Source organism: Phoenix dactylifera, unplaced genomic scaffold (genome assembly GCF_009389715.1).
Source record: "Phoenix dactylifera cultivar Barhee BC4 unplaced genomic scaffold, palm_55x_up_171113_PBpolish2nd_filt_p 002051F, whole genome shotgun sequence".
Lineage (NCBI taxonomy): Eukaryota > Viridiplantae > Streptophyta > Magnoliopsida > Arecales > Arecaceae > Phoenix > Phoenix dactylifera.
The window spans coordinates 11,565-33,726 of record NW_024069326.1 but is presented as its reverse complement, the minus strand read 5'-3'; the positions used below and the strand labels follow the sequence as shown (position 1 = coordinate 33,726).

Below are 22,162 nucleotides of genomic sequence, written 5' to 3'. Positions count from 1 at the left end.
CAAGTTTTCTTGGGTCCTTCAAGGTTAGTGATAAGTGCTACATAATGCATAAATTAATATCTTATTCATAGCACTTATCATTATTTTAATTCACATAATTTGTAAATTCAACCAAAAAAATGCATTACCTTCATGATTGCATTTTAATAAATTATCCAAGGTAATTCAAGTTTGATTTGATTATTTATTAATTAAGCTTAATGCATGCAGGTCGAGTCGAGCTCAATTAGGTAAAGCTTATGGACACTGCAGCATCCCCCAGAGTCGACTCCAAGAACTCTCCTCCAAAACCCAGTGCTTCCCATTAATTCCCGTTTCTTCACAATTTCACCTACTTCTCTTCCCACACTTTTCAATCATTTATTTCTCAGATCTCAAAGTATATCATTTATTCATCTATAGTTGCACAGATCTCAGAGAATTCTAGTCATTGGCCTTTTCCCAGCCAAATAGAATTAATTCCCCTGTTTCAAACGGTTCAATTCCCACGTCCTTCCCAACTTCACCAAATCCAGCGTCTTCAACCAACCCATCCTCATCCTCCCCACGCTCACATCCAAAGCTCCCAACTCATCTCTCCATCCTTATCCCGAGCTTCACGGATCAGAGGATGAGTTCCCCTTCTTCCGCATCATCTTCCCAAGCCTCCCGGATTGACCCAGCCAACCGTGGGTGATCTCCTGCGTCCAACGAACAGGGCCCTGTTAAGAAACAAAGCCAAATCCTTTGCATAATCCACGGGATCCCATCCTCTTCCGGCTTGATTCCATGTAATCTCCCAACGTCCAAGCTTCATCTCAGCTCCACGGACTGCGACCCCAGCCACGAACGAAGTTCTAGCTCCTAACAACCTCACGCGTCTTCTCCACGAGTCATCCTCATCTCCTCTCAGCCGTGAGTGTCCACATCCCCTGCATCCACGATCCAGTTCCATCCACAACCACTCCTCCCAGCTTCCGATCAGATCTCCCACAAACAGAACCAAACCAACTTCATCCCATTCCGCACTCCATCTCCCCATTCTTCCGGATTTCTCTCACCCGAGGCCCCTGCATCCCAAACCGACCAATCCCAAATAGATTCACATCTCCCTGTTATCAACCGTATCCACCGATTCTAAGCTTCAACAACGTCTTCCCCTGTGCCGAATCAAGCTTTCACCATCTACTGATTCATCCACATCATCCCCTGCTTCAGCAGAACAAAACCCAAGTCTTCCCATCGCGAGCTTCATCTCAACTGCCAACCGAACCCCCCTGCTTCCTCGGTTCAGCTTCTTCCCAGACTTCACGGAAACATCCCATGACCACATCAAATCCCCTGTTTCATCGGATGAAAACCAGAACCTTCTTTCGGATCTCCCAGCTCCCGTATCCCATCGAACAAACCAAACTTCTCTGCATCAACGTTCCAACGTCCCATGCTCCTCTCCAAATCCCCTGTTTCTCGTACATCCCGTTCATAATCCCATATACCCCATGGATCAGCTCTATCCTCCATCTTCACGGGATAAACTCCAACCGAACTCGCAGCCGTGTCATCATCCCCTGCCTCAAACCGAAGTTCGTTCCCAGCCGTCCGTGAATTCCAACGTCATCAGATTCCTCGAATCACTCCCAGCATTTGCAGCCAACCACATGAGATCTCCGCATCCAAAGGATACTCCCATCCGCATGAAGCCAGCTCTTCTCAACCATGGAACCATCTTCCATCATCTGCGGAGAAGATCAAGCATCCACAGCCTTATCCGGAACAGCCACAAGGGGAGAGAGGGGGAGATACGCAGCCTATAAAAGGCCAAACCGTGAAACAAAGGGGGCAATCCTTCTTCCCCCACCGGGGGGGGGGGGGGGGGAATCCTTCTTCCCCCATCGGGGGGGCATCCCTCTTCCCCCACCGGGGGGGGGCAATCCTTCTTCCCCCATCAAATCAAACTTGAATTATCTTGGATAATTTATTAAAATGCAATCATGAAGGTAATGCATTTTTTTGGTTGAATTTACAAATTATGTGAATTAAAATAATGATAAGTGCTATGAATAAGATATTAATTTATGCATTATGTAGCACTTATCAGTTAGTAATGTTGGTTCCTTTTGGAACCCAAACTCTTTTAATTTTTCTTTTAGTTTTTCCTTTTCTATAATCACATACATTTGCTTTGTGTCCTAATGTTCCACAGCAAAAACATGTTATTTTCTTAATTTTACTCTCCCCTACTTTAACAAAGAAATTACTAAGTAATTTTTGCTTATTTTTAGGTTTATACCCTAAACCAGCTCTATTGAATACAGCTCGTTGACTATTAAGTATCATCTCTAATTTTTCTGAGCTATATGTAAATTTTTCTACAAACGGCTTGTACTTTTCAAGTTCTAGTGTCAATTTTTATTTTTTTGTTTTTAGATCATCTAAGTCCTTTGTGTAGTTACTTCCAATAGTTAGTTTATCCTTTTTAAGTTCAGAAATTTCCTTGGCTAGTTTTTCATTATCCTTAGTTAAGGTATTAGATTTTTGAATCAACATTTGATTCCTTGTTTTAAGTTCTATATTTTCTTTAGTGATAGAGTCCTTATCCTTAACTAATTTATCGTATTTGTGGAGGTGAGATTGATTGGCCAGTTTTAGCTCTTTATTCTTAAGATTTATAGCCTTATATTCAACCATTAATTCATTAAATGCATCATACAATTCATCAAAGGTAAAATCTAGATGCGTTTCGGATGATACCTCATTTTCATTTGCCATGAAGCAGAAATTGGCCTTTTCTTCTTGTTCCTCATCCGATGATGATGATGATGAGTAGGAGTCCGATAAGGTGGAGACAAGGGCTTTCTTTTTCTTGTACTTGCTCCCCTTCTTCAGCAAGGGACACTCAGCTCTGATGTGCCCCGGCTTCTTGCACTCATAACATCCAATCCCCTCATTTTCCCTTTTCTTACCCTTATCCTTGTGATAGAAACTTGAGGGGCCTCTCCTTTGATGAAAGGACTTCTTTCGGTTGATGAATTTTCTGAACTTGCGCACGAGAAGTGCCTCATCATCATCTCCCTCATGATCTTCTTCTTCACTGCTGCTACTGCAAGACAAGTCTTTGTTAGAAGATGTAGATTTGAGAGCTATTACCTTTTTGTTATGGGTGGACTCTTCTTCGCTGTGTTGTTTCATTGTGAGCTCGTGCGTCATTAGGGATCCAAGAAGCTCCTCAAGTGGAAGCTTGTTCAAGTCCTTGGCTTCTTGGATTGCCATCATCTTGGCTTTCCATGACCTTGGTAGACAGCGAAGAATCTTCCTGACAAGCTCACTGTTAGTATAATTTTTGCCAAGGCTTTTTAGGCCATTGACAATATCAGTAAATCTAGTGAACATGCAAGTGATCGTTTCATTAGAATCCATCTTAAATAATTCATACTTATGTACTAATATATTAATTTTGGATTCTTTGACTTGATTCGTGCCCTCATGGGTCACTTCAAGTCTATCCCAAATCTCTTTTGCAGAATTGCAAGTAGAGACTCTATTGAATTTATTTCTATCTAATGCACAGTAGAGCACATTCATTGCTTTGGCATTGAGTTGTGCCTTCCTAAAGTCATTGTCATCCCAATCCTTTTCAAGTTTGGGTACAGTGACACCCTCTACATAGATGGATGGGATGTATGGTCCATTTAGTATAATGGTCCACATCTCATAGTCTTGGGCTTGGATAAATATTCTCATCCTAGCCTTCCAATATGAGTAGTCGGATCCATTAAAGAATGGGGGTCTTTGGGTGGACTGGCCCTCAATGTGGGAAGATCCAAATGGGGTTGTCATTTTGATCTTTTACTCTTAGGGTAAAAGAGTTCCGGCTCTGATACCACTTGTTGCCCAGATAGACAACCCAAGAGGGGGGGTGAATTGGGTTTTACACTAATTTTGCAATTAAAACATTTGTGGATAACTAATTAATTCTTTTTGCAGGTTAATTAATTAGATGCTGTGTGCAGTGAATGAAAAGAAAGTGCAAATAACAAGACAATCACAAACACAATGATTTTATAGTGGTTCGGAGCTAACCCTTGCTCCTACGTCCACTTCCCAAGTCTCACTTGGGAATTCACTATAACCCCTCGGATTACAGCCGGTTGTTTTGCAAGCTCACAACCCAACTTGTTGTTTTACGAGGTCACAACGAACTCGGTCGGTTTTCCCAGGCTCACCGACTAGAACCGCCCGATTGTTTTTCCGGGATCACAATCGAACCCTTACACCGTTGGTTTCAACCTAGGCTCACCAACAAACCTTTGCACCCTTGATTCAATCTCTTGATTGAATCAAGTAAAGACAAAATGGAAAGAAGGAACAAAGAGAAAAATACAGCTTCTAAGAAAGCAGATATTCAGCAATATAAACAATAGAGAAGTTAAGAGCCCTCAAACTATTTTATGACGATGTAGAGGAGGGCTTCTCGAACTTTGGGTCTCCTCTTGAATTTGATGCAGACTTGCTGTCAGGAGGAGAGCCTTGAATGTAAGGAAGAAAGTTGGAGAGTCGACTTCAATGCACTTCTTTCTTCTTTTTCGTGTAATCACTCTAGAGAGCTCTTGGTTGGTGGAAATCTCTTTTGCTTTGAATGGAGTCTCACTTTTCTACCTTGCTACAGTCCTCTGTGGCTATTTAAGCCATCCCCACGGAAACTAGCTGTTAGACACACTTTTCTAGCCGTTCTGCACATTCTGCACATCCTGACAATGTGTCCGTTGGGATCGGAGTCGACTCGCGCGATCTGGAGTCGACTCGGCTGTAGCAGGAGTCGACTCATGCTTTTCTGGAGTCGGCTCGGCAACTGTTCTAGATTTGAATTAAAGTGGTCTTCTCGACTGGGAGTCGACTCGACTTAACCCGGAGTCGACTCGCCAAAATCTGGAGCTGACCTTGCACTTTTGGAGTCGGCTCATCCCAAGGAATCCATAAATGTATTCTTCAACTTGGCTCACTCGAGTCGACTCGTGAATTCTGGGAGTCGACTCGGCGCTCAGAGGCCGAACTCCCGATCTTCTGTCTTTTGGCTCGTGCAGTCTTGGAGTCGACTCGAACTGTTCCGGAGTCGACTCGGCTCTCAGTATCCGAAAAACAGTCTTCTGTCTTTTTGGAGTAGCGCTGCCTTGGAGTCGACTCGAACTGTCTTGCAGTCGACTTGCGTCTCAGAGACAACAATACTGTCTTCTGTCTTTTTGGGGTCGCGCTGTCTCGGAGTCGACTCGGGCTTTGCAGGAGTCGACTCGCCTCTCAGTGCCCGAAAGTTGGTCTCTGACTTTTGCCTTGTATAACACTGAGAGTCGACTCTCGCTTTTTCTGGAGTCGACCTGCCAACCATCGGAGTCGACTCGCGTTCCTCAGGAGTCGACTCGGCTCTCAGGGTCCGAAAACTGCTCTCTGACTTTTTGTCTGTAACTCCCTGGAGTCGACTCATACTGCTCTGGAGTCGACTCGGCTAGCATCGGAGTCGACTGGCGCTCTTCAGGAGTCGACTCGCTGACAGGTTTTGAGTTGTATCTTTCTGCTCGTCTGTCTGTTCTCAGTCGGAGTCGACTCGTAATGTTCCGGAGTCGACTCGAGCCTGTGCCAGTGCTTCTGATACGCTTGGAGTCGACTCGTAATATCCCGGAGTCGACTCGAGTCTCAGACTTTGGTTCATCTTGACTTCTTAACTTATCCAAATTGTCTTGAACCAAATCTAGAGACACTTAACCATAAATTTACAAGAATATCACTGAAACACTAGATTGAATTCATTAGTAAACATAAGATATACTCAAATACTTTGAGCTCATCAAAATCAAATAGGGTTATAATCAATTACTCCACAGTGTACTCTAGATATTTAGCTGGGCTTGATAGCTCCTCCTTTATATGCGAACCATTTTTGACAAATTTAGACAACATGAGATATTCTGAAAATTTGATGGATCAGGCTCTAATAAACTGTAGTAAATACTTGTTGTTGCTGGTGGTCCAAACCGAGAACGATTGGCACAGCGGTGTGAACGGGGTTCCGTTTGGGTTGCCTTGGTTGGTGTTGATTGCACTCCACTTTCCACCGGGAAACCTGCAAGCAAGCCTCGCACCACCACTGGGGTAGTGGGGGCCCTCCGACGATCAAGTCAGAGGAGATTGGAGGAGAAGGAAAGATAATAGTAGCAAGTAGGAGAATGCTCTGGAAGTTCTTGCTTACCCCCCCCTTCTCCCCCCAGCCGCATATATACCAGGCTGGGGGGTCTTTCAGGGGGGTTCGTCATCGTGGGGCACGATGGAGCTGCCACTGACACGGCCGTTACAGGGCGTCGTGGGGCAGCGCTGGGTACGGCCGTGACAGGGCGTAGTGGAGCTCCGCCTTGTACGGCTGTTACAGGGGATCGTGGAGCAGCGCCAGATACAACCGTTGCAGGGAGTAGTGGAGCAGGAGGCTGCGGCGTGCCTCTGGGGAATAGCCTGTCGTTGTCGAGAGATGTCCGACTCGGGGTCGGGCTGCGGAGACGAAGATGTCCGACTCGGGGTCGGATTGCTGGATCAAGGGGCTGCCGACTCGGGGTCGGGCTGCGGAGGCGAAGATGTCCGACTCGGGGTCGGATTGCTGGATCAAGGGGCAGCCGACTCGGGGTCGGGCTGCGGAGCCGAAGATGTCCGACTCGGGGTCGGATTGCTGGATCAAGGGGCTGCCGTAGTCTTCCTGGGCGCGCGTGCCGGTCACGTGGGGCATGGTGGCTAAGTTCCCCCGTAACAGTAGCCCCCCACTTCCGAGCCTGGAACCAGAAGGGGAACGGGTGAAGGGAGTGATGCTTCGTGATTGCCGCCATCCCTCGGAGAGGCGTGCGCGCTTCGAGCTCCCCGCCTTCTTTATGGCGTATGGCGGTTGTTGCTGACCTGGCAGTCTGAGGATTTCGGCGGACATCCCTCCTTAATGGCGTCGATTCGCCTTTGGGGCGCGAGCGACCCTTCGGCAGCCAGGCGTCCTCTGGCGTCACCGAGGCGTCACCCACCTTTCCGCCTATTTAACCGGGGGCTCTCCTCCGTCCGCCTTTCTCTTTACAGACATCTTCGAGTTTCTCCTTTGCGCTGCCGTCATTGCCGTCGGACTGTTCGCTTGCTCCTCCTTTGACGCTCTCGGAGCCGTTCTTCCTTCTCTTCCGGTGAGTTGCCCCATTCTTCAATTTAAGGCTCTCCATACTTTCTCCTTTGTATTAGGGTACTCCAGTCGTTCCGGTCCTTTTCCCCTTCTTGACCCCGTCCTGACCGTAGATTCACTGGCCATTAGGGATGGGCGAAGTGAGAGCAGACCGCATTAAGTCGGAGCTGGTCGCTGAAGACCTAGATAGGTTCGTGGCTCGATACCACCTTCCCGAGGCCTGCAATGTTACGCTCCCGGGGCCTGAGGAGAGGATGTCCCATCCTCCTCCAGGGAAGGTCGCCATCAATGAGGGCATTCTTCAGGCTGGGTTTCGCTTTCCCCCCTCGGACTTAGTTGTGCAGGTGCTTCGGGGTTTAAGAGTGGCGCCGACGCAACTGGTGCCGAACTCATGGCGCGCCCTGACGGCCTTCCAGGTTCTCTGCCGCATGCACGAGGTTTCCGCCACCCTGAATGTCTTTTGGGAATGCTACGGCCTGAGCGGCCACCCCCAGGACAAAGGGTGGTGGTGCTTTGCGGCGCGGCGAGGGTGCGGCCTCGTCAAGGAGGCTCCTTCCTCCATTCACGGCTGGAAGGAGCGTTTCTTTTTCATTGACGTAGATCCCTCTTGGGGAATCAGGGCAACCTGGGAGACGCCGATGAAGTCCCCGATTGGCCTATCGAGGTTGTCGAGGGAGGAATCCGATGGCGTCGCCGTCTTGAAGGGGTTGGTTGCCGAGGGCCGGCTCCCCTCGGTGGCTTGCCTTATTTCCGAGGATACCTTGGTGAACGTTGGTCTGAGCTCGGTCCCCACTGACCGTGAGCCCGCCACCATTTCTTTTTTAGCTCTTTTCTCCTCTTTCGTCTCGTTCTTTCCTTCAGTTTCTCAACCTCCGACCACCTCGTCCTTTTTGCAGAGATCGACGACGTCATGCGGTCGGACAAGGCAACGGCTGTTGGTAGGACGTCCCTACTGGAAGCAGTCCGGAGGAAGAAACGAGCTCCTTCGAGCGGGGCCCCACCGGCGAAGAAGTCCCGCCGGCAAGCGACTCCGACGCCGACAGACGGGTCCGGACCCACCGATCAGGGGGACGTCGCGGGCGCGGACCGGGAGTTGACGCTGTATCAGCCCTCCGATGCCGAGACTACCGTTTCTCCGGAGGCATCACCCGGGCGCGGCCGAGATGGACGGGTCGGACGTGATCGGTCCCCAGCCCAGCCTTTGACTCGGTCGGCTCCGGATGATACGAGGAGGGACGCGCCGAGGCCCCGGCCGAGCGGGACCCTGTCAATTTCAGGGGCGGTCCCCGCCCCGAGCATGGTCAGCATGACTCTTCCCCAAGCGATGGGTAAGGGTAAGGCTGCAGAACCACCGTCCGACTCCGGGGAGAAGTCGGGGTCGGCCTTCACTTTCGCCGGCGCCCGAAACCTCATCGAGACGGTACTGCTGGAGAAGGACCGCAGGCAGGTCCGGGAGATGAGGGTCCCTGACGTTGGGGCTGCCAGCTGCGTCTGTCTCATGTCGGTGAGTGTTTTTTCGGTCGCTTTCATCATTTATAGGCTCTGTCGATCCCCGCCTGACGCCCTCGTTTTTCCTATCTCTTAGCTCGCCCAGTACATGATCCGCCTGGAGGAGTGCTACGAGGAACAGGCGAGGCTTCTGGCGAGGGCCGAGAGCCGACTGAAGGCAGTAGAGGAGGGAGGTCAGGCTGCGGCGGGGAGGACGACCAGGGACCTCGAGATGAGGCTCCGGGTGGCCGAAGAGCGGGCACTCGGCTTCGTCACCCTCGAGAAGCGACTGTTGGAGGCTCAGGAGCAACTCAAGGTTGCCTCGGGTCTCGAGGGCGAGATCAAGAAGGCGGAGGAGCGGGCCGAGAAGCAGTCCCGGAAGGCTGCCGACTACCGGGAGAGGTGGGAGAAGGCCCAGCGGTCAGCCGACAACGCCCGCAACCGAACCCGGTCTCTTGAAGCCAAGCTGGGCGAATTGGAGTCGGCCTTGGAGAAGTCCCGCGCGAGCGACCAGGAGCTTCAGTCGCGCCTGGAGGAGGCTGAGGCTGCTCGCATTGCTGCCGAGGCGAAGCACAAGGAGGCTCAGGCTGATCTGCTGAGGATCTCCTCCGAGGCGGACGACCGGATTGTGGCGAAGGTCTTGGAGGCGAAGGCTCAGATTATGGAGCGGGCAGAGGCGGCGCTGGCCGAGAAGAGTGCGGAGATCGGGCGTCAGGCGGTACAGGCTTATCGTCAGTCCGCCGAGTTCACCCGTGATATGTCGGAGGCGGTACAGGCCTATCGTCAGTCTGACGAGTTCGTCCGTGACATGTCGGACGTGGGGTCCGACTCCTTTGTCTTAGGCTTCGAGGAAGGCCTGGCAAGGGTGTCGGCTAAGTACCCCGAAATTGACCTGAGTGGGATCTCCCTTCTCGACTCCCCTCCGGCGCCATTGCCTGCTACTTCTCCAACCGTCTCCCTACCCCCTGCGGACGTGGCCGGCGTTCCCGACCCGGGGGTTCCTCCAAGCTGACCTTCTGTATTTTCGTTCTTTTCTTTGTGTGTTGGCGTTTTGCCAAGTTGTATGGGTCTCGGCCTTGAAACAATGAAAGTTAATGCAAATAGAGTTTCTTCATTTCACTTTCGTCCTTCTTCTTTTTAACTCTTGGTAGCGTCTCGCTGACTCCCGACTCTTGAAATTCTTCTGGCGCTAGGCCAGGTATCTGAGGGGTAGGCCTCAGGAAATTCTTCCGGCGCTAAGCCAGGCATCCGAGGGTTAGGCCTCAGGAACTTCTTCCGGCGCTAAGCCAGGCATCCGAGGGTTTGGCCTCAGGAACTTCTTCCGGCGCTAAGCCAGGCATCCGAGGGTTAGGCCTCAGGAACTTCTTCCGGCGCTAAGCCAGGCATCCGAGGGTTAGGCCTCAGGAACTTCTTCCGGCGCTAAGCCAGGCATCCGAGGGTTAGGCCTCAGGAACTTCTTCCGGCGCTAAGCCAGGCATCCGAGGTTAGGCCTCAGGAACTTCTTCCGGCTCTAAGCCAGTCATCCGAGGGTTAGGCCTCAGGAACTTCTTCCGGCGCTAAGCCAGGCATCCGAGGGTTAGGCCTCAGGAACTTCTTCCGGCGCTAAGCCAGGCATCCGAGGGTTAGGCCTCAGGAACTTCTTCCGGCGCTAAGCCAGGCATCCGAGGGTTAGACCTCAGGAACTTCTTCCGGCTCTAAGCCAGTCATCCGAGGGTTAGGCCTCAGGAACTTCTTCCGGCGCTAAGCCAGGCATCCGAGGGTTAGGCCTCAGGAACCTCTTCCGGCGCTAAGCCAGGCATCCGAGGGTTAGGCCTCAGGAACTTCTTCCGGCGCTAAGCCAGGCATCCGAGGGTTAGGCCTCAGAAACTTCTTCCGGCGCTAAGCCAGGCATCCGAGGGTTAGGCCTCAGGAAATTCCGCTCGTTGGTCGGCCAAGGCTGGCGCAAGCCGAGGCGACCGGTCGGGGCTTCAGGCTAGTCTGCTCCCGGGATGATCATCGGGTTAGCCTGGCATCCGAGGGCCGTGCCTCGGAGATTCCGCTCGTTGGTCGGCCAAGGCTGGCGCAAGCCGAGGCGACCGGTCGGGGCTTCAGGCTAGTCTGCTCCCGGGATGATCATCGGGTTAGCCTGGCATCCGAGGGCCGAGCCTCGGGAAATTCCGCTCGTTGGTCGGCCAAGGCTGGCGCAAGCCGAGGCGACCGGTCGGGGCTTCAGGCTAGTCTGCTCCCGGGATGATCATCGGGTTAGCCTGGCATCCGAGGGCCGAGCCTCGGAAAATTCCGCTCGTTGGTCGGCCAAGGCTGGCGCAAGCCGAGGCGACCGGTCGGGGCTTCAGGCTAGTCTGCTCCCGGGATGACCATCGGGTTAGCCTGGCATCCGAGGGCCGAGCCTCGGAAAATTCCGCTCGTTGGTCGGCCAAGGCTGGCGCAAGCCGAGGCGACCGGTCGGGGCTTCAGGCTAGTCTGCTCCCGGGATGATCATCGGGTTAGCCTGGCATCTGAGGGTTGTCAGGCCTCAGGAAATTCCGCTCGTTGGTCGGCCAAGGCTGGCGCAAGCCGAGGCGACCGGTCGGGGCTTCAGGCTAGTCTGCTCCCGGGATGATCATCGGGTTAGCCTGGCATCCGAGGGCCGAGCCTCGGAAAATTCCGCTCGTTGGTCGGCCAAGGCTGGCGCAAGCCGAGGCGACCGGTCGGGGCTTCAGGCTAGTCTGCTCCCGGGATGATCATCGGGTTAGCCTGGCATCCGAGGGCCGAGCCTCGGAAAATTCCGCTCGTTGGTCGGCTAAGGCTGGCGCAAGCCGAGGCGACCGGTCGGGGCTTCAGGCTAGTCTGCTCCCGGGATGATCATCGGGTTAGCCTGGCATCCGAGGGCCGAGCCTCGGAAAATTTCGCTCGTTGGTCGGCCAAGGCTGGCGCAAGCCGAGGCGACTGGTCGGGGCTTCAGGCTAGTCTGCTCCCGGGATGATCATCGGGTTAGCCTGGCATCCGAGGGCCGAGCCTCGGGAAATTCCGCTCGTTGGTCGGCCAAGGCTGGCGCAAGCCGAGGCGACATGTCGGGGCTTCAGGCTAGTCTGCTCCCGGGATGATCATCGGGTTAGCCTGGCATCCGAGGGCCGAGCCTCGGAAAATTCCGCTCGTTGGTCGGCCAAGGCTGGCGCAAGCCGAGGCGACCGGTCGGGGCTTCAGGCTAGTCTGCTCCCGGGATGATCATCGGGTTAGCCTGGCATCCGAGGGCCGAGCCTCGGGAAATTTCGCTCGCTGGTCATGCGCCTGTCGCTTGCCGCCCGACGGGATTTCTCCGTGGCCAGCTGCGATCGTGTTTCTCCTCCTCTCCAAGCGTCGCCTGGGGAACACCAGATGGGCATTAAATGCTAATTGAGGGGTTACCTGGGAAATCGGATCGCCAGTTGCTGCTTGCGAGGAGTGTCAGTTAAGCGGCCGCGATACGCGCGTTCTTCGAGGCGGATGCGGCCTGGGCGCGAGCGGAGATATGTGGACCTAGGGGTACAGGGCACCCGGAGTGTCCTGCACAAAGAATGCGATTAAGGAGAATAACGCTTAGGAAATCGCGGGAAGATACGCCTCGAGAGCCGGATCGGCTCCGGATTCAATGCGCCCGCATTTATTGGAGCCACCCGCAGCGGAACGACCGGGGGGCCGCAGTTTGGCTATAAATATAGGTGCAGGTGCGATGGAGCCTGCCAAGCCGGAGCTGTTCAGGTTGCCATGGATCGTGGGCCTCCTCTCCGGCGCATGGTTGAGAGACCCCTATCGAAGGAACGGGAGGCGCGCCCTTCGCGACTTCCGCCAACTAGCCGTTTCATCTGGGATCAACAAGGAGGTTCTCTCCGGCGGAACTCCGCTCTAGGCGTTTCATCCGGGATCACGTCTCCCCTCCTTGAAGTTCGGCCTCCCGATTGAGCTCCGCACCAGGCGCTTGATCCGGGACCGCGCCTCCATATGCTCTTCTCCCTTGTATTCCTTCTCTCTCCTAACACTGGGGAGGACCGGAATATCCCTTGGAGGTGGCGTTCCCCTGGAGGCAGCGGGAGCTTCGTCTGCGGCGGCTCCTCGTCTTTTTCGTGAGGCGTGGATGGCGCCTCTGGGTAGGAGCAGCGTGGACTTCTCCTTCGTCCACTTCTTCTTCATCCGCGCCGGCTCTTCGTCTTCTTCGTGAGACGCCGATGGTGCCTCCAGTTGGAAGCACCCACTTCCGGCGGGATTGCAGCCGCTTCGGATGGAGGTTTCGGGATCCCAGATCTTCAGCTCCTCGGAGTCTCCACCTCTTCTTTACTTTCTTTACACCCTAATTCCCCTCTGGGAATTCCTTGTAATCACACGAGCACGCCATTGTAACCAGAAATTATTGAAATAAAAAGTGTTATACATTTTTGAACTGTCTTTCTGGCATTGTCGTTCTACTGGTAATACATCCGCAGGTTAGCGGAATTCCAGCTCCTTGGAATTTCTCGACCATCTAGGGCCTCCAACTGGTAGGAGCCAGGTCGGTTTACCCAGCGAACCCTATACGGGCCTTCCCAATTTGGCGCTAGCTTCCCACCTTCCGCAGGTTGAGATGCTTTAGCTCGCCTTAGCACCAGATCTCCGATTCTGAAAAGCTTCGGTCGGACCTTGGAGTTGTAATTTCGGGCCACCCTCCGCTGATACATCGCCATCCGAACCTGCGCCATTTTCCTTGCTTCTTCCAAGAGATCCAGGTTCCCTCGGAGTTGCTCCGAATTGGCCTCGGGTCGGTGCGCGGCCACCCGAGGTGAGGGGAGTCCGAGCTCCACGGGGACAACGGCTTCCGTGCCATAGGTTAGGCTGAAAGGCGTCTCCCCGGTAGGGGTCCGATGCGTGGTCCGATACGCCCAAAGGACATTCTCGAGTTCTTCGACCCAAGCTTGCCCCGTCCGACCGATTCGCGCTTTGATTCCTTGGAGGATTGTCCGATTTGTGACCTCGGCCTCGCCGTTGGTTTGGGGATGCGACACAGATGTGAACCGATGCTCGATCCCAAACTCCTCGCAGAAGTCACGGAAATGCTTGTTGTCGAACTGTCGACCATTATCCGAGATGAGGACTCGAGGTACCCCAAATCGGACAATGATGTTCTTCTTCACGAACTTCCGGACTTGCGCCTCCGTGATAGTGGCCAGCGGCTCTGCCTCTTTGCGACGGCTGCCCCCGGCCCGAGAGGAACGCACCAACTGTTGCTGGTGGTCCAAACCGAGAACGATTGGCACAGCAGTGTGAACGGGGTTCCGTTTGGGTTGCCTTGGTTGGTGTTGATTGCACTCCACTTTCCACCGGAAAACCTGCAAGCAAGCCTCGCACCACCACTGGGGTAGTGGGGGCCCTCCGACGATCAAGTCAGAGGAGATTGGAGGAGAAGGAAAGATAATAGTAGCAAGTAGGAGAATGCTCTGGAAGTTCTTGCTTACCCCCCCTTCTCCCCCCAGCCGCATATATACCAGGCTGGGGAGTCTTTCAGGGGGGTTCGTCATCGTGGGGCACGATGGAGCTGCCACTGACACGGCCGTTACAGGGCGTCGTGGGGCAGCGCTGGGTACGGCCGTGACAGGGCGTAGTGGAGCTCCGCCTTGTACGGCTGTTACAGGGGATCGTGGAGTAGCGCCAGATACAACCGTTGCAGGGAGTAGTGGAGCAGGAGGCTGCGGCGTGCCTCTGGGGAATAGCCTGTCGTTGTCGGGCTGCGGAGAGGAAGATGTCCGACTCGGGGTCGGATTGCTGGATCAAGGGGCTGCCGACTCGGGGTCGGGCTGCGGAGGCGAAGATGTCCGACTCGGGGTCGGATTGCTGGATCAAGGGGCAGCCGACTCGGGGTCGGGCTGCGGAGCCGAAGATGTCCGACTCGGGGTCGGATTGCTGGATCAAGGGGCTGCCGTAGTCTTCCTGGGCGCGCGTGCCGGTCACGTGGGGCATGGTGGCTAAGTTCCCCCGTAACACTTGTGAACTTGAGTAGTGCACCTAAAAATTCGAGCAGTATCATGTTGTGGTGGAGGTATTAGTGCTCTAAGAAAGTCATTCTGTTTATGCACACTACACTTTAGTATTCTCCTTGCTTTGATAGTTGCCAAGCTTAAGAAAAATATATATCACATGTGTATTAGCTTAGGCTTTATTTCATATTTTTTAGGATCTCATGTCATATCATTCATGATGTTTGTAGGTAACATCCCTGAAAACTCTCACGAGACAACACTCGTCTACTAGGGTAACCTAGGGGTTTAACGGCTTGTTGCACGTGCTAAGTGCAAACGTGATGCCCTACAAAAGTGGGTACATATCTTAGTTTTATGTCTTTAGCTTTAATAAAAAGTCAAAGAATTGACCAACACTTTTTGTACTCTCATGTTATTATTTACTCTGAATTGCTAGAGACTAGCAATAAGCTAGTTGGGGGGTATGATGAGAGCAAAAAGTGTGATCTAAGTACCAATTAACTTAGCCTAATGCTAGCAAAATAATGATAAATAATAGATGTTAACATTTGCATGATTAATATTTTATCCTTATCACTTATTATAATTTTTAACATTATTTTATATAAATTCATCTAAAAAGGATGCATCCTCCCAACTGCAGAACAGAGTCTATGACTCTTCTTCCGCGCACCCAAGCGACTCCCCAAATTCCGCAATGCAACCCAAGCTTCCAGCCGTCCGTGAGCCAGGATCTGTGATCTTATCTCCCGCACCCAATCCTAGCATCCTGATTCCATCTGCACCAGTGATCAGCTCCCTTCCCGTCTTGACCGCGTACTCAACCTCCCAGTCCCAGCTTTCGCTTCATCCACGGCGTCCGGTCCTCTTCTCCCTGCAATCCCGTCTTGACCGCGATCACCTCCCAAGCGTCCGCGGAGCACCCGTATCAAGCCTCCAGATCCTGTGCGAGCTTCTCATGAAGCGTCGGACCGTGAGCAATCTTCTCCAGTGATCCTCACGTGCGGCCCCAGCGTCCACCTCCTCCATTCATGCGTCCAGCTCTCAGCGTGATTCTCCCGTGTTCATGATCCCAGCGTCTGTGGCGATCCTCCATCGCGTCCATTCTCAGCACCGGATCCAGCCGCGATTACCTCTCAGCCCCATTTATCCCGATCGTCCAAGCTCCAGCTCCCGCGATCACCGCCCAGGGTTTCCAGCGTCCGCAATCAGCTCCTCCACAGCCATCCGCGCCCATTTTCCGGCGAGCAATAGGGCTCTCACGAACTATATAAGTATCTCTCTCGGCTGGGAGGAGGGGGGAGGCTCATTTGGGGAGAAGAAGAGGAAGAACAGAGGAGGCGGGGGCTGCTGCGGTTGAAGAAAGGAAATAGAGGAGGAGCTCCAGCCGTTTGGGAAGGAAAGAAAAAAAAAAGAGCCCTGTTTCCGAAAAGAATAAAAAAAAATGGTGAGGCTAATTTCTGGAATGGAGGGCTAATTTCTTTTGGCAAAGGGTGATGGATGAACCCTTGGCATGTTGCTTTCATCAAGTATACTCTAAACTTGTATTCTAATTGTTTAATATCTATTGGTATGACTTTGATTCTTGCATACTTATCTATGAGATAGACTTGTATGGTTTATATATATTGATGCATGGATTGTTTTGATGCTTGATTTGTCGTAGACGTAACCGGCACGATAAATACTTGGATGTTGAATTCATGTTCTTAGATTGTATACTCCATGATTAGAACTACTCTATCATATTAATCCTTAATCAAGAATCGCCGAGTTTATTTATTGAAAGTAATATTGTCAAGAAGGATTTCGGATCCCTAGCCTTTTCTATATCATCGAATTTTATTTATTGATCTATTATTCTTTGTTTTTAATTTTTGAAAACCAACTAAAAATTATATTTAAAAATTACGCTAATAATTCATAGACCGTTCCCTGAGGAATCGACCTCGGACTTCCGAGTTATACTACTTGTGCGATTCTCCTGTACTTGGGAGAACAATTTTTCGAAAGCACCAGTCACTGTGGTGGAGCTTGTCAAGAAGGAGAGTTTGGTCGCCACGTTGGGAAGGGGTGGGAGAGATTTGAGAGATTGGAGGCCATATGAGAATGTGAGAGATTTTAGGATTTAGGGTCAGCTTTCATTATAAGAGTGGATTGGGATGTCAAAAAAAATATCAACAAATGTTATTTGTATTAAATAAAATAAGTTTCCAAGAAATTATTTTTTGTTCTGACTTTTCCTTCTAGATCATTATAGAAAATTTCGAATTCAAATGCAATCCCTATATTAAATGGCTTATGATTCAATATTAAATTAAAATTATTTTCCAATCATTTTAGTTCAGGTTTGAGATTTTGGATTGTCCACTTTTAAACTTTATTTCCTATCTAATTAGATAATGTGGTTTAAATTTAAGAATGATGTGGCACTTGACCGCCCTAGCATGAAGAATTTTTTTATAATTTTATAGAATTTTTGTTGAATTCTAAAGAACCTTTTCTTTTATGGCTGAAATCTGATCACATACAGATTGGATACTAGTATATATATATCCATATTTATTTTGTTTGGCGAATACGGATACAGAAACAAATATTTAGTCGAATGCAAAAATTTATATCCATATTTTTTTTAAATGGATATAGATACAAATAGGATACCAAAAGTATAGATATAAATACGGATATAAATAGGATAATTAAATTTTATAACTACAGAATTAAATATATTACTAAGTAGATGATAAATCAAGTTAATAGCATAGTGGCTATTTATTTTCTTTAAAAGTTCATGATTGCTATATAAAATTAAATAGGGTTATAAATAGAAATGGATATTTGAATACAAATTGGATAGTTATCTATCCATATCTATATTTATTTTTTTTGGACAAATATTGATACAAATATGAATACTAGTAGGATGCTCATATTTCTATTCATATTTGGATAGATTCGGATCCAATCCACTATTTTTACCTATAATCTCTCATGTTCCTTTGTTAGGTATACAGAAAATATTTTATCAACCAGAAAGAAGAGATGTATGGAGAGAGAGGGAGCGCTTTAATCAAGAATAGGCAGTCTAAGCCGTTGGATGCTAGCAACTGATATGATTCAGTTTCAGGCTACTTTTCTACTAATATTGCCGAGGGAAACTAAAAACAAAATATTGTACCCATTGACGGCATGGATAGATTCGGATGATGGGTATTATCCGATCCACCACTTTCACCCGTACTCTCCCATGTTTCTTTATTAGGCATACAGAAAATATTTTATCAACAACAAAAAAGAGATATAGAGAGCGAAGAAGCGCTTTGACCAAGAATAGGCTGTCTAAGCTAGCGACGGCTATGATTCAGTTCCAGGCTACTTTTCTAATAATATTGCCAAATAAAGCTAGAAACAAAATATTGTACCCATTGGCCACTGTTACGCTTCTCCCAACTAAAATCTATACCCTTTCCATAAGAAACGCCGCTTCTTCCGGAACTCAGTACTTCTCTTTTTCATTTTTCTTGTTTTTTAAAAAACCAAAACCGTAACACGGAAAGAGAGACAGGGCTGAAAAGATCCAAGCTTCAATACAGTTGATAATTAATTCAGTCACTCCCATGTTAATCTCTCTCATTTCTTTTTGAAACTTTGGAAGGAGAGCCCAGTGTCCATGCTCCTGGTCCCTCCTCCAACTGCACTTTTTAGGATTTGAGGCCAGAAGTTGGCAGTGAATGCATTGGGGATATGATGGAGAAAGACCCAGCAAACAGACAGCCCTGGCAATCCCCGTTCCCCTCCAGAAAGATAAGGTTTAGGACAAAATTATTTTTTTTTTAACAAATGGTACAGATAAGTGAGAAATTATATCTTAGGTCCCAGCCGTTCGTTCCAATGGCGTGCATCAAGATAATATACTGTATTTGGGTGGCTTAATATGTGGCAGTTATTTCCAAAGTACCTTAAAGATTTGAAATAGAGAACTGGTTAGAGCGTTTTAGAATTTTTCGTTTTCTAAATTTATTGAATATATCCGTACTAAAAATATATGGGTCATCCATTCTAAAAAAAATAAATATTTGATTAATAGGATTAATAAGAACTGTGATCGGTGTCAAGAACAAACACAGTATTATGTACCTTATAGCTGTAAAGGTTGAAGCCAGCGAAGCAGAAACAAAGCCCCCTCCTTCCCGAAAACCTTTCAATTATTTTACGGAAGAGATACAGCTCTTCCATCGGACGTCGACCTGTCTTTCTCCTTGCCGTGGGTGCCACCACCTCCCTTTCTTTCCCTGCTCGCTCTCCGCATACATACTACTTCCCCTTCCCCTCCTCTCTCTCTAACTTCTCTTTCTTTTCCATGTTCCTTTCCTTCCTCCATTCCTCTGGCCTGTAATGATTTCTGTGCCACCGCTATCACCATCTGAGAATCCAAAGGGAAGGTTAGAAATCTTTTCTGGTCTATGAAAATATAAGAGAGGGACAAATAATCTGCGAGCTACTCCACCTCTATTCTCTCTTGTTGTTGTTAGTGTCTCGTTGTGATGGCGGCGCAGCCACGACAGTTCCAGATGGGCGGCGGCCATGCCGGTGGAGGCGACACTACCTACACAAAGATCTTCGTGGGAGGCCTCGCCTGGGAGACCCAGCGCGACACCATGCACCGCTACTTCGAGCAGTTCGGCGAGATCCTCGAGGCCGTCGTCATAACCGATAAGAACACCGGCCGTTCCAAAGGCTACGGCTTTGTATGCCTCTCTCTTCCATTGACATGTTAAAAACCATGTCATTATCTCTTCTAATTCTCTCTAGTCTTGTATATCAGGTGACTTTTAAAGATCCTGATTCAGCAACAAGAGCATGCCAGGATCGATCGCCGGTGATCGACGGAAGGCGGGCTAATTGCAACCTGGCATCGACCGGCACCACTCACCGAACCCGGCCACCGAACTCCCAACATGGTCCATCTTTCATAGTCCCAAACCATCTGTGAATCTCTCTTTCTCATCCAAAGGAAAGCTAATGGTGTAAGTTCTAAATGCAGGGATGGCAGGGCGGTTTAGACCTGTGATTGGACCCAGCATTGCTGCTTCTATGTACCATGGATCAGCTGCCACAACCTCTTACTTCCATCAGCCTGCCCAATATGTCTATCCTTATTCTGTTTATGGGTAAATAAACTTGGCTTTTTCTTGCTAGACTCAATGCTCCTTTCATTATTTTCAAATTAGAGGCTTGTTTCATTTTTTGATCAGTTAGTATATGCAATGATGATATCCTTCTTCCTCGGTTCATCTGTCCTCTTTTTCTATCAGATACTCTGGAGGACACTCACAAGAAAGCATGTATCCAATGGTGAGTATCATGAGAAAAACCTAAACAAAATTTGGACAGGAGAATGGTGGACAATAGCTAATTTTTCATGGCATGGGTGCAGAGCTACTACAGTTTGTACGGCGGCAGCGGAGGGCAGCAGCACCACCAGTTCTCTCCATACTATGCGGCTGCTGGGCCAGGGTCCTTCCAAAATTTTTACCCATTCTATGCTCAATTCTCGCAGGATAGCCAGGCACAGAGTGGATATGGGCTGCATTATCCACAGATGCTGCAATACCCTCGCTTGCCACAGCAATACAGGGCTGGGATCCTCTCCATGCATCCCTCCACAGAGCTGACCACCGGTAAGCTTCCATCGTGAGGCCTATGCAACGTGCCATTGCTTCTCTCTAATGCTGCCTCGCAGGTCAGTAACGGTGCTTGTTTAATTCAACAGGGGTGACTGCCACAGCAGCTGTTGGGTCCAGCTCTTTGCAGCAGCTGCCGGGAAACACCTCGGCGCAGAAGCCGTCGTCTTAATTCTTGCATCTGATATTAGGCATTCATGCATTTCCCCATCCAACATACTAACATGATCACATTGATAGGAAAGAAAAAAGAGGAATCGCGTATTTAGTGATATGAAGGGGGAGGAGAAGGATGATTTGAGATTTCCTTGCACTCCTCATTCCTCTCTGATTTCAGAGAGGGTAACTGATTCATCACCTTGTCGATGGAACAAGCGACCGGATGTAGCGCTTGCTTCGCTAAATGTCTTAGGCTTTACCATTGTCTGTTCTTCGCCATCATCATCATGCATTGTTGCATTATTTAATCATCATTGCTGTTCCATTAGACTAGGATGGATAGGTCTCTTTCATTCGCATGGAGGTTTTAGTTTTGTTCAGGCATCGACCGGAGGCCGGAATGGAATATTTGACCAGCTTTCCAGCCTCACATCTTCATCATGCTAGCAGTTGATGGTTCACTTCAGAGAGACGATTTTAAGTCTTGAAGCTGATCCATTGGAAGATAGCAGCAGAGGCCGCCGGAATGGCTCTGCTGACTGACTTGTAATGTTCATGTTTGCTGCTTGTTATTAAACTTTTAAACTAATGTAGGATTAAAAAGATTGATGGGATTCATGGTTCCTTCAACTGTTCTATTTTTTATAACTTTCTTTAATTTCCTTCTTACTGTGTAACAGCATCATCTCTCGTTGCTTTTCTTCTCAAACTCCTTTCCCATTTCCTCTCTTTCTGGTGATGGAACAAAACTGAGAGGTGGAATCCAAGGGAGCAATGCCACTGGCGTGGTGGTGTGGTATGAGAGAGAGGTGGAGAGGGTTGTGGGGAGAGGAATCCGAAGTAGCTTTAGCTGTTGCAATGAGAGCTCCAACTGGGTGTACTCGGTTCATTAGCTGGCAAAGGAAAGCGAGCCTTTTCTTTGTATATGGCCTTGAGGCATGCACAGGATGAGAAAGGTGGCATGTGAGGGAACGTGGGTTGGACTGGCATTGTTTCTGCTCTGAAGAAGGTGATGTATGTCTCGGAGAGCAAAGGTGGGGGGAGGAGAGAGAGAGGGACCAGTTCCAATTAAAAGCTGTGGGCACAAATCAAAACTGGATTAATTAGTTGCATATATATGGGTGAGAAAGGAGGTTGTGATTCCCAATTACAAAATCATGGGAAACAATTCACAGAATTTTGTTTTTCTTTTGAGAGAGGAGGGGGGGAGATCCAAGCGTACTATAATTATCCAGGCTCAAATTACTAAATATGCTTCATGCAAAACCTCAACCTAGAATATATCACTAGGGCAAACCCTAATTCGCCATTCTACATACTTTTGAAATAAGGGATTTCTAAAAGTTATTTCATGTGTAGGTTGATGAGTTCTTAATTTTCTTGTAATTTTTTTTGATGAAAGGTCTTTGCTTGTAATGTAGTCATCGACATCAAATGTACTTAGTGCTACTGGCCATTACCATTGCCCTAAATGGTGCTATCCTGCATACTTTTGAGTCAAGGTTTCCAAAACCTTTTTCATGTGCGAGTTCTTTGGTTCTTAACTTTGCTTGTAACCTAACCAGCAATTGCACTAATCCGCAATTGTTTCCATTTGCACTTGATGCTATTGGTGCTAACCTATGAAGGCCATCCTACTTAGAATGAATCTTAGATTCAATTTCACCAAGTGATGGGAATGGTGCCCTTCCTAGTAC

General features: G+C 49.4%; 1 protein-coding gene across 2 annotated transcripts; it reads left to right on the top strand.

Moving 5' to 3' along the window:
* The first annotated feature begins 18,752 nt into the window (after nt 1-18,752).
* On the top strand, nt 18,753-21,127 carry LOC120109335 (RNA-binding protein 24-B-like). 2 transcript variants are annotated; one of them, XM_039123083.1, is made up of 7 exons: nt 18,753-19,064; nt 19,155-19,370; nt 19,448-19,583; nt 19,667-19,793; nt 19,938-19,977; nt 20,060-20,303; nt 20,396-21,127. In XM_039123083.1, exons 2-7 carry the CDS (start codon nt 19,167-19,169, stop codon nt 20,476-20,478), a joined length of 834 nt encoding a protein of 277 aa, XP_038979011.1. In that variant the 5' UTR covers nt 18,753-19,064; nt 19,155-19,166; the 3' UTR covers nt 20,479-21,127. The 2 variants fall into 2 exon arrangements, with proteins under 2 accessions (XP_038979011.1, XP_038979010.1); XM_039123082.1 differs by having other exon boundaries at nt 18,753-19,370.
* Nucleotides 21,128-22,162: the final 1,035 nt, after the last annotated feature.

Excerpts from the sequence above, each read along its gene's own strand:
- LOC120109335 (XM_039123083.1), top strand. The coding sequence starts at position 19,167 with ATGGCGGCGCAGCCACGACAGTTCCAGATGGGCGGCGGCCATGCCGGT. Across the intron at positions 19,794-19,937 it reads TATCCTTATTCTGTTTATGG|ATACTCTGGAGGACACTCAC; the intron begins GTAAATAAACTT and ends TTTTTCTATCAG. Across the intron at positions 20,304-20,395 it reads CTCCACAGAGCTGACCACCG|GGGTGACTGCCACAGCAGCT; the intron begins GTAAGCTTCCAT and ends TTAATTCAACAG.